Consider the following 12,137-nt stretch of genomic DNA (forward strand, 5'->3'; position numbering starts at 1 on the left):
ATTATATATAAACTGTGTAAAAATAAATCTTCAGCTCTGAGGACAAGCTGTATGAGCTCATGTTCAGAATTTTCTCACACACCTGTGGTATGACAATGTTGGCTAGTGCTCTAGAGAGCTTGAAGAGTTCGTATGTGTCCTCCAGGCCCAGAGAGCTGTTGTGCTGCAGGTCATACTTAACACAGTCGTAAATGTCAGGAATCTTGCTGATGTCGTAGCGGCCACTCTTCATGCGGAAGTCCCTTTCCAACTTAGTCCAGCGCTGCAGCATCATCTCCAGTGTCTCGCTGTGGTACAGCTGTAAATCTGAAAGCCAACACCAACTCACTTACTCGGGTCTTTCTTTCACAAGTTACTCATTTTGGCCCTTTAATGTGTTTTTTTTCTATTCTATGAGCACAGAACAATCACCTGCTGATTTGGGGTCTTCAAGTCTTTTGCGGATCTGTGAGGTGAGGCTCTGGACAAGGGTGTAGACTTGATCACATGTACTTACTGGATTCTCCACAGCCTTCATGGAGTTCACCAGAGAGCTGCTGCATGTTGGAGCCAGCTGGAGAAACAAAAAGAGATAAAGTGGACACAGGTGTGTTTTCATATCAAGTCAGTGGAGGGCTGAATACACCTTTAGTTCAAAAGCTGTCTGATGCTTCGATTTACCCTGTCAAAGTCTTCTTCTGTGAAGATTTCATCTTTCTGCATGATCTCATGAAGTCTGGCCTTAACCCTCTGCTGACAGCCACTGAGGGATTCGATATCGTTATCCAGCAGGCCGTTCATATTTGCACTCTTTACCATCTGGACCAGGATCGGTGTCAGTTCGCCTTCCAGTGCCAAGAGACCCTAACAGCCAGACAACCAACACCAACTTAACATCCTCTGGTAACTTAATATCTTTAAACCTTAGACGACCTGTATTTGTTGTGGCTAAAGACCTTTGCAAAGGCAGCAGCAGTCATTTGCACCCTGCCCTCATCAGAGGCATAGATCTTGAGGTCATGTCGGTAGGTGCTGTGGAGCCTGAGCAGGCCGCAGCCTGGAAAGCCAGCATAATCCCCTACAAAGTGGACAAGAACATAACATTCACAGATGAAAACTTTATGAGACTAAATAGCCACAATGAACAGATGCAATCAAGCCTGTTCCTTTAAACCCAGTCTTTCTGGGTTTCGCTCCAAACCTAATCAAGGTCTTACTTGACAGTAAGAGGCATGGGTGTTGGAACAGGCTGGAACAAAACTCTGCAACATAGTGTCTGCAGGAACAGGGTGGAACACCCCAGTATAGTCTACATTAAGTCCAAAGACTGAAAATGTTATCATAACATAACTGCAAACGGGTATATTTTTCTCTCAAATCTAATTCATTCTAGTGTTCAATTCAAGTTTGGCAACTTCAGTCACAAAACCAATGAGCAATACATGACCGTAAATAAAATTTACGACATAAGAAAAAAAACTGAAGTTTATTAGAACAACAGCTAAAATTTAAAGGGGTCATCAACTGAGAAATCAAAATTCCCTTGATCTTTTGACATATAAGAGGTCATTGTACTATAAAAACATCCAGTGAGTTTCAGAACTCAAAACTTTCTCGTTAGTCTAAAAACAGCTCATAATGAAGCCAATCTGCCAAAATGACAGGATGTGGAATGTGCCACTTTATGACGTAATAGTGTGGCTAAACACTGCCTCCACAGAAGATGATCAACGCCTGCTTCTACATCACTGCCTGTTTAGCCCCACCCACCGGTTCGCACACATAGCGTAAATAACGAGAGAGGCAAATGCAGGTGTGCGCAGAAATCAAACGTTAAAGATGCTCCGAAGACAAGAAGACGCTATGCAGTGCCAAGCTGTGAAAAACACAGTCATTGCATCGCCTTCCTTCTGATCCCAGCATTAGGAAAGAGTGGATGAGCTTTATTTTTATTGAAGTTCCAGACCGCGTCAGTACGAACTTGGACCTCTATTCACTTCATTTCACCGCAGATTTGTTTACAAACAAGGCACAAAATGTTTACAAATTCAACGCAGGTTTTTCTAAAAGACTGAATCTAAAAGATAATGCTGTGCTGAATATATTGGATATTGTTTGATATGAACTGAGTATTTATGTGTTTTTAATCTAAATTACACCACGTCCATCTATGAAGGATGTAGGCTGTCAAACATACACAACTGCAAGCCAATCATAGCAGTGGGCGTTTACTTCCGAGTCTACAATCTGCTATGCCTATTCAAACAGAGCGTTCAAATGAGGGGGGTCAAAACAGGACAGAAAAATAGCCTTTTACTTCTAAATTATGATGTTTTTGATGTAGAAATTTTGATAACATTATAAGTGGACCTTAGAGAACAGTACAAAATAATAAAAAGGGCAGTTCATGACCCCTTTAAGTCTGATCTTCACACAAATGTATCAAAAGACAAAGTGATATGAACAATATAGTTTTATGACACTTTTATAATGCATATGGCATAAAAATGCTGCACAGAAAAAAAGGCAGAAATTATAACCAAGAGCAAACAAAAAAGAGGGAAGTGAATAATATAAAGACTGCTGATTAGGCACTGGCTTTTATCCCAACATTGGGGAACACTTCATACTACCTTACATTTAATACATTTCAAGAACAAGAAAGATTGTTGTATTATAATAAATACTTCATAAATCTTTGTTTAACACAGTGCTGCAGGAATGACATATTTTTGTAGGCCCACCCTTTTCAAGAAACAAAAAGCTTCAATTCACAAAGTGAGGTATTACTGAAGTATTTAAATTGTGAAAATGGCTTCTGTTAACCACAGACATCTAACCAAAAACCCATAAAAAAACATATGCTTAGGGACAATGGAACCCGGAAGTTCAAAAATGCTAACTCATTTCTGGGTTTCAGGACTCTTTGCGACAGCACTCTATATGCAACTGTATAGTGTATTAGTCACACTTAATCAGTTATTTAACTATGATTCATATATTCATATTTGAAAATTCTCCAACTACTCATCTATTAAGCATTACAGTTTATAATGCTTTTAGATGACTGATTAATGAACATAATTAAAATGTCCAATATTGTGTCACATGTGTTTTATGTGTAATGCTGGATTAGAATGCTGTAAGGACGAACTAAAAAGCATAAGATTTGTGCACTCGGAAACCCGATGAAGAACATCTAAAGTACGAAATGGGCTCAACCAGTGATGAATGTCTGTGTCCTTAAGCTTAAAGGGATAGTTCACCCAAAAATCAAAATTATGTCATTAATGACTCACCCTCATGTCGTTCCAAACCCGTGAGACCTCCGTTCATCTTCGGAACACAGTATAAGATATTTTAGGATTTAGTCCGAGAGCTTTCTGTCCCTCCATTGAGAATGTATGTACGGTATACTGTCCACGTCCAGAAAGGTAATAAAAACATCATCAAAGTAGTCCATGTGACATCAGAGGGTCCGTTAGAATTTTTTGAAGCATCGAAAATACATTTTGGTCCGAAAATATCAAAAAACTACGACTTTATTCAGCATTGACTTCTCTCCCGGGTCTGTTATAAGCGCGTTCACAGCACATCCGGTTCGCGAACGAATCACTCGATGTAACCGGATCTTCTTGAACCAGTTCACCAAATCGAACGGAATCGTTTGAAACGGTTCGCGTCAACAATAAGCATTAATCCACAAATGACTTAAGCTGTTAACTTTTTTAACATGGCTGACACTCCCTCTGAGTTCAAATAAACCAATATCCCGGAGTAATTCAAACAGTACACTGACTGAACCGAGCCAGATAACGAACGAAACATTGACTCGTTCTCGAGTCAAGAACCGTTTCTGTCGGACGCGTCCGGTTCGAGAACCGAGGAGCTGATGATACTGCGCATGGGTGATTCAGACTGACACACAGCGCGTCTGAACTGAACTGGTTCTTTTGGTGATTGATTCTGAACCGATTCTGTGCTAATGTTATGAGCGCGGGTAAACCGAAGGCTTGAATCAAGGGCAATCATCGCCAATGAAGTCATTACGTCGAGCGCAAAAGAACTGGAGAACCCGTTTTCGGCAACCGGTTTATTGAATCAAACTGTCCGAAAGAACCGGTTCGCGGAGAAGAACAGAACTTCCCATCACTACCGGTGATCCGAAAACCGATGCAACCGGTTCTTGACTCGAGAACGAGTCAATGTTTCGTTCGTTATCTGGCTCGGTTCAGTCAGTGTACTGTTTGAGTAAATGAATTACTCCGGGATATTGGTTTATTTGAACTCAGAGGGAGTGTCAGCCATGTTAAAAAAGTTAACAGCTTAAGTCATTTGTGGATTAATGCTTATTGTTGACGCGAAACCGTTTCAAACGATTCAGTTCGATTTGGTGAACTGGTTCAAGAAGATCCGGTTACATCGAGTGATTCGTTCGCGAACCGGATATCACTAAACTGCAGGGTTGTGGACGCGCTCATAACAGACCCGGGAGAGAAGTCAATGCTGAATAAAGTCGTAGTTTTTGATATTTTTGGACCAAAATGTATTTTCGATGCTTCAAAAAATTCTAACGGACCCTCTGATGTCACATGGACTACTTTGAAGATGTTTTTTATTACCTTTCTGGACGTGGACAGTATACCGTACATACATTCTCAAAGGAGGGACAGAAAGCTCTCAGACTGAATCTAAAATATCTTATACTGTGTTCCGAAGATGAACGGAGGTCTCACGGGTTTGGAACGACATGAGGGTGAGTCATTAATGACATAATTTTGATTTTTGGGTGAACTATCCCTTTAAGAGACTGACAGACAGGAGACAGGTCTACCTTGACCTCCAGGATACATGCAGCGAAAAGCCCTGCCAAGTTCTTCAGCCTGAACTCTGCCAGCTGGAGTCAGCTCTCCCCCCCACTTCAGCACCAGCAGTATAGAGGCGCCCTCCTTACGAGTATCTGCACACAACAAACACAGCAGCACCATCATGCACAACATGATTCAAGCCAAAGAGGACATGTTTCCCGATCAGCATTCCTCATACCTTCTTCCTCACTGGATGTTTTGGGCTGTCCATGAGGAAGGTAGGTTAGCTGCACTTTCCTATTGATTCCAGAGAAATGGCCATACCTGAAAAAAATCAGAACAGAGACAATAGTTTAATCAGGCCATATCCTATAGGCTCCAAAGAAGTTTACCTTCCACCTCACTGTTTTTGACTGACGTCTATATTAACATAGCCACAAGGACTTGCCAGATCAGCTGCTCTGAAATATATCCAGCGAATCTATGCTATTCCAAAATGAGTGATGTTTGACAAGGGTTGTGAAAGGGGACACTGCGTATTGTGTCACAGGACAAATCTTACAACTGAGATTCTAAAAATACTGCATGTTGGTAATATCACTGGATATTGTGAACTAACAGAACTAAATCTCCTTTAAGACATGTTAAAGATGTCTCCTTTGACACACTTGAAACATTATTGTTTTGTTTTTTTTGTAAGAAAGCATCTGTTAGGAATATGAAGGTAAGGAATGTATTGTTTCATATAACACCTGATCCAGTAAAATTGTAAATGAGACATGTATCGATTTCTTTGGAAAATATGTCATGTCACAAGACTGAAAGAAGGCCAACACAGGACACTGCAAATGTGCCAGTTAGCATGGCCCAGTTACCATCTTACAGAAACATACATTTCTAGAACAGTCTTTAGTTGTTCAAGCTTGGACGACTTCTCCTCAATTTCACAGTCAGTATGTTGTCCTATGTCTGCCAAGAGTGTCCTGGTAATGTCCAGAACTTCCTGTGGAAACAGCGCAGCATAGATATGGTTTTAACAATAAATCTGACATTTAAATGAGTGGCTCTGGGACGGGGCTCACTATGGGGTCTCAACAAACTTCCAAGAAGGCCTAAAGATGACTTAAAGTGATGTAAGATAAGACAAAACAGGCATAAAATAAGCTAAAAAAAAAGAAAAGACCTAAAATATTAAATTATTTCTTATTTTTAATTTACCACCTCATTAACTTTTTGTTTCCTTTGAGTAACTAAGATTCCAAAGTCTTTGAGAACTTGAATATATGAGGTAGCCTAATTTTAAAAGTGTGATTTGTAGACCTGGAAAAGTCATGTAAATTAATAAAATCTTAAAACACCATAGGCATTTTAAAATGAATATACATACATCAAATTAAATCTTTAGTCCTGTAAAGACACTCATTTTTTAATTACACTACGAGTGCGCATAGATAAAAATAGGTGTGTTTTGAATCAATAAGGTTGAGAACGACTGGTTTAAATTCAAAATATAATAATATAAAAACTGTACCTGCAGTTGTTTGGGTTTCTTTAGCTTCAGCTTGCCTGTTTTATACCCACCGTATTTTTCAAAAAGCTCAAAAAACCTGAAAGAAAGGAATAAATGCACGATATTTTGCATTTTGGATCCATTAGTCATGTTTTAAGTGATTAAGTCTATTGTGTAGGTGACAAGAACACACATGGGATTCCGCACTTCCATCTTCATCTTCTGCTTTGGTGTACGATCTCCATGACGGATCACAGCAATCACACAGCGCAGCTCCATCCTAACAGACAGAACCACAAAAAAAAAGTCATTCTGATGCAACACCATAATAGGGGCACTTGGCATTTATTTTAAAGAAAGATGAGTTTTACTACCATTAATGAATAGTTTACACTACTTTAATGAGTCAAAGATGTGAGTATAGCATGTGATAAGTACATGGTCCCTGATGTAGTGGGTACAATAGGAATGTCCTCTGCCTCTGTAGGTATGGACCACGGGATCTGGAACTGTGGAGCCAGCTCCCTCATCACAATATTTCTGAGAGAAAGAACAAGCCAAACTCATCACGTGTTGAATGACAATCATTTTGAATCGTTATCTGATTTTTAGGCTTTACCCCAGGATCTTAGCACAGTCATCGTAGTATTTCATGGAATTCTTCACAAAGCTAAATCCGTTAACATCACACACATACGAGTGGCCGTTGGCTCGGAGGAGGTCGAATCCACACACTGTTTGCTAGAGAATAAAATCAATATAAACAGGTTTAGCTGAAGTGAAAGAAAAACACACAAGCCCAGAAAATGTAATCTATCAGAAACATTTTCATTCAGTACTTGTCTCATGAAACCAAGAAGCGAGCAGCTCATCTGACCTTGAATGCCAGACACACTTTACGGGCCACAAGCTTCTCCATCGCAGTGAGCATGACTGGGTAGCGGATTTCTTTGCCTTCACTGTCTCGCTCAACTTTCCCGTCGAGAGCAGGGGATTTACGAGCCTCTGCGTGAGCGTAATCTGGCCCTACTGTATACACCTGTAACAAAACAAGCACACACAAGAGCAAAAAATACTTTTTTCATCTGATGTTTAAAGGAGAGACATTTTACAAACAGCACGAGTTTCCAGGCACACAGCATAACAAGATGAACGAGAACTAAGTCTAAAACAAAGTGTCTAAGAAATATTGCTTCTCCTCTAAAAAAAGAAAATTTACAATTGAACTTAACATGTAAGAAAACTAAACTTTGCTCTGTATAGATCAAGAGGAACAGGGTAATGCAATCCCTGGGTAAAGAAGATGTTAAATTATTTAGTACCTTCACATCAGTGCCATCAGTTGGCATGAACTCTTCATAGATATAGGAGCCAGTTTTCCTCACACTGCTCTCTGGAGAGTAAACACTACTTCTGCTCCCAATCTGAAACAGAGACACATTCACACTCAAATATTCCTTTACTCCACATTGTGCATTTTGTGCATAATTCACAGTTTTATATACAGTTTTGTTAATAAACTATAGTTTTTCTCCCCAAATCTTTTTTTAGATCATTTGATGCCACTATATCCTCGTATATTTGGGCTGGTAAGCCTCCACGTGTACACAAGTCAACTCTTCAAAGAACCAATCAAGAAGGGGGTCTCGTTCTTCCCAATTTCCTTTTCTATTATTAGCAGCTAATATTCAGAAAATATATGCATGGTGTAACTCCTCAGATATTAATTGGTGTATGATAGAAGCTAGCTCCTGCATATCATCCTTGTTACCAGCATTAGTTTTTGATCCCAATTTGCGGCGCCTCTCTAAATACACCACTAACCCGATTGTACTTCCTTCGCATAAAATCTGGAAACAGTTGTCACCACTTTAATTTAAACACTTCATCCATTTATATGCCTATTTGTGGTAATCACCTTCTTACACCTTCGGCTTTGGATTCTGCTTTTGCACAGCTCAGGGAGAAGGGTTAAGTATCGTTTCAGGACTTGTTTTCCGATCACACATTTGTGACATTCAGTGATTTGCTGAGTTGATTCAAAATTTCAAAATCCAGTTTATTTCGCTATTTTCAATTACGTGCACATTTTGCTACCTTCCCCCACCAGCCAAAGGAAACTTTCATTGAAATCAAAATCACCCAGCCATATTTCCTTAATTTAGGGCCTGTTGCGCTCCTCACAGTTCCCTCCTCTTTTTGCACTTATGGAAACCTGGAAGAGTGAGCTAGGACTGGATCTTGACGAAGAGTTGTGGAATAATGCTCTAGCTAAGATGAACTCTTTCTGTATTTGCGCTCATTTGAATCTTATTCAGTTCAAAGTTGTTCACAGAATTTATTTCACCAAGGCAAAGCTGAAGAAACTTTCTTTAACAGAAGATGATACGTGCAAAAGATGTTCGCTATCCCCAGCAGATCATACTCATTCATTTTATACATGTATGTATCCATTCTGGTCTTCTTTTTTTTGCTACATTGTCAAAGGCTCTTAATGTTTCTGTGAAACCCTGCCCAGTAATTGCAATTTTTGGAGTACCCACTGCTGATGGCTTGTACAACAAGCGTCATGCTGATATTGTTGCTTTTGCTTCATTGTTGCACGATATTGTTACATTGGAAATCCTCATGTCCCCCTCCTAATTTTCTTGGTTGAAGGATTAATGTCCTTTCTACATCTTGAAAAAATTAAATACTCCATTAGAGACTCTGTTAACTCATTTTATAAAACCTTTCTGAAGAGACGCTGGCTGCCTCCTCCAGCTGAAGTTGGGTAGTAGATGTACACATTATGGTCCTCAGCAGAAACTGGCTTCTCTACAAAGGGTTTTAGAAAGACTTCGCCGTTAACTTCAACTTGGTCTTCTCCCTCAACAAGGTTACACTCTATGGCACACAAGAAAGAAAGGCCAATCAAAACAGTATTCCAGTGAAGAGAAACAATATCTGAGCAGATACACAGATAACACAGTCATCATCTGATATATGACCATTATGTGGATTTATAACTGGGTAAATATAGCACTTTGATTGTCATTTGTTTAGAGGAGGATAAATTTATTCAAGTCCTCAGGGAACTGTCATAGCTGCCAAGAACATAATGGCTCATTGGATGCCAGATGATCCCATCACAGCCCTATAAAACACTTGAAATTGCTCTGCGTGAGGGGCTATATTTACTCAGAGACTAAAATAAATCAGAGCAGAAACAAAGCAGGACACTTTGCTAAGATTAAGGATTGTACTTCAATATTGGATGACAGGGAAATAAGCAAGCAAATAACAAAAGAAAAAAAGCTTTGACTGACCGTCAGGTTTGTCAGGGTCACGGTTTAACACAGCATAGCGTGGCAGATCTATCCCCTCCTCCTGCAGGATACGATATACTTCCCTCCTAAAATATGATTTTAAAAAAAGCACATAAAAGCCTTATTCAGGAATCATACAGGATGCCAAAATGTATGCAAATATGAGAAACAATATGCAAAACTGTGGTTGAAGAACATGCTAATACCTATCCTGTATGTAATACTGCATATTAAGATCATTGATGAGGAGTGGGTTGCGGAGCTTTGCGTAACTCACTGCCTTATCCAAGGGGAAACCTAATTTAAAAGAGAAAATATTAATGTTGGTAGTAAAGCCATGATAATATACAATGACACAATGGTAAATAAATTTGTTGACTTCTTATCAGGCATTTTTGCGCACCAAAGAAGCAAAATACAGTAAAATTGTTTGGGATGTTTTCACAGGCAAAAATCCATTTCAATAGGAATCCATTAAAATGGTGAACTTCATATGAGGGCAAAATGCAGATTGCAGATTTTTCCCATGCAGACTTCGCAACAGGTTCAAGTTTGTAACTCAAATTAGCTTGACCAACAGAAAGCAGCTGGGTTTGAAAGTGACTTCTGTGTGAGCTGTGCTTCATACATCCCTACATTATTGACAATCAACAACTGACCTTTTAGCCCACAGCATTTTGCTGAAATGTTGCCAATGTGACTGTACCTTCATTGTGTCTCATTAGTCTAGTTGATGATGCAGAAATGTTTAGTAACTGAACATGAGACCCCTTCCATAAAGCTGCTTCTTGATTTTATTGACTTATTTTACAGTTAAGACTTCGGTGGAGAAACCCATACCTTTAGAGTGAAATGATATCAGGCAGTCACAGAGTGGCCACTTCTCCACCGGCTCACTGAGTATGACGTCCTCTGGAAAGATGACCACTGTGATGTACTCAAACTTGCAAAGACGCTCCAAGATCTGAGTCATGGGTTTGGACTTCGATTTCTTCATCATACAGCAAATCCCCACCATGATCTGACGTTCTGGAGGCAAGAGAAGAAGCAAGAATTTAAATAAGACATACCGGTATCTACCTGGACATATCAAACTCAGCAGTAAGACTGCATGTAATTGGCCGTACTTATGTGTACAGATGCTGAAAAGAACACTTCAGGGGGTTTCAACAATTTCTGGAGAATATCATGAACAACCTGAGACAGGCTGCATAACAAAAACAGTCCTGAATTATATCAAAATCTAAAAAATGAAAAAGGTTAAGCCACGGCATTGTTTATTCCTTAAATCGGACTGTTTGATATTTCAAGGGTTTTGATTCACTTTCTATAATTGCATGGCCATGAAGCAGTTTTGTTGCACAGTACTTCATCACTTAACATTTTAAAATTAATAATGGTGGCGATACACCATTCGTACCGAGTCATCCTCCAGGTCGTCTTCGTACAGCTCCATGTCTGTCCTCATGCTGGCGCAGTCGTCCAGGCCTTCGCTCTCATCCTCCGCGCAGCCCACGAAGAATCTGGGAGCGCCGCACTGGCTCTCGCCGGGGCTGCTGGGCTCTGACATTACAGTCCACAGCGGCAGCGACCCTCTGCTTCCTGCCGCGCCATCTCACACTAACACACAGAGCTGGAGGGGCACGCGGCCAGACCAGCTCCGTACCCAGCCTGCAGGAGCCGCGGTGGGGTCGCTGGCGGAGCGTGTGAGTGTGAGTTAGAGAGGAGGCTGAATGAGGCCTGACAAAGTGCAGGTAAACAGTTATTTGAAAGGATGTGAAGTGCTGGACTGATAACACAAATTCATTCTTCCTAAGGTTTATGCTTTTCCGTTTATATGACAGAGGGTCTTTCTCCAGGTGTCTTAACAAGATCCTCAAAGAGTGGACTGAACGATGAAAAAAAGCACCTTCATTCCTACAAAAACAAACAAACACGCTTAATCAATAATGGATCCAATAAGTCAGTGCACACATAAATTGTGATCTCGGTGTCAGGAGTGACATTAGTTTTAGCTTAAAAGGGATTGGTAGATGGCCACTGACAGTAGTCCTTGCACAATTAACACAGCCAATTAAAAGGTTAGTTCACCTATAAATGAAAATTCTGTCATCCGTTACTCACCCTCATGTCATTTCAAACCCATAAGACTTTCATTGAAACAAATGAAGATGTTTTCGAAGCAACCTGAGAGATTTCTGTCCCTCCACTGCAAGTCCATTCCACCAAAACTTTGATGCTTCAAAAAGTTCATAAAGACATCATAAATGTAATCCATAGGAATTGAGCAGTTTAATACAAGCCTTCTGGTCACTTTTTATGATGAAAAGATTTTAGATGATGAACAGACTTTATATAATGAACATAATTAGGCTGATCTAATGTACATACATAGAGCACATCAAATATGGTAAACATAAACTCAAATTAGGAGTGAGGGATATTGCAAAAAAAAAATTCAGACAAGAGACACAATCACAGAAACTGTATAATAAAATGTATCAATAAAACACTATAATAGAGTCTTCACAG

At 39.8% G+C, this 12,137-nt stretch overlaps 1 protein-coding gene across 3 annotated transcripts in view; it reads right to left on the bottom strand.

The window, feature by feature from the left end:
* The window catches only part of ppip5k1a (diphosphoinositol pentakisphosphate kinase 1a), a 35,447-nt gene that overhangs the window by 20,865 nt on the left and 2,445 nt on the right, over positions 1-12,137 (bottom strand). For 2 of the 3 annotated variants that reach the window (XM_042760724.1, XM_042760723.1), the window contains exons 2-19: positions 11,026-11,522; positions 10,446-10,641; positions 9,812-9,902; positions 9,606-9,691; positions 9,029-9,183; positions 7,620-7,721; positions 7,175-7,336; positions 6,917-7,038; positions 6,736-6,837; positions 6,491-6,577; positions 6,319-6,394; positions 5,681-5,790; positions 5,026-5,111; positions 4,814-4,939; positions 936-1,057; positions 661-843; positions 412-553; positions 83-306 (exon numbers count right to left, since the gene is read on the bottom strand). In XM_042760724.1, coding sequence (XP_042616658.1) covers positions 83-306; positions 412-553; positions 661-843; positions 936-1,057; positions 4,814-4,939; positions 5,026-5,111; positions 5,681-5,790; positions 6,319-6,394; positions 6,491-6,577; positions 6,736-6,837; positions 6,917-7,038; positions 7,175-7,336; positions 7,620-7,721; positions 9,029-9,183; positions 9,606-9,691; positions 9,812-9,902; positions 10,446-10,641; positions 11,026-11,175 — 2,322 coding nt within the window. In that variant the 5' untranslated portion in view covers positions 11,176-11,522. The remainder of the gene's footprint in view (positions 1-82; positions 307-411; positions 554-660; positions 844-935; positions 1,058-4,813; positions 4,940-5,025; positions 5,112-5,680; positions 5,791-6,318; positions 6,395-6,490; positions 6,578-6,735; positions 6,838-6,916; positions 7,039-7,174; positions 7,337-7,619; positions 7,722-9,028; positions 9,184-9,605; positions 9,692-9,811; positions 9,903-10,445; positions 10,642-11,025; positions 11,523-12,137) is intronic. The other variant, XM_042760722.1, reaches the window with a different exon arrangement.

Source organism: Cyprinus carpio, chromosome A7 (genome assembly GCF_018340385.1).
Source record: "Cyprinus carpio isolate SPL01 chromosome A7, ASM1834038v1, whole genome shotgun sequence".
Taxonomy (NCBI): domain Eukaryota; kingdom Metazoa; phylum Chordata; class Actinopteri; order Cypriniformes; family Cyprinidae; genus Cyprinus; species Cyprinus carpio.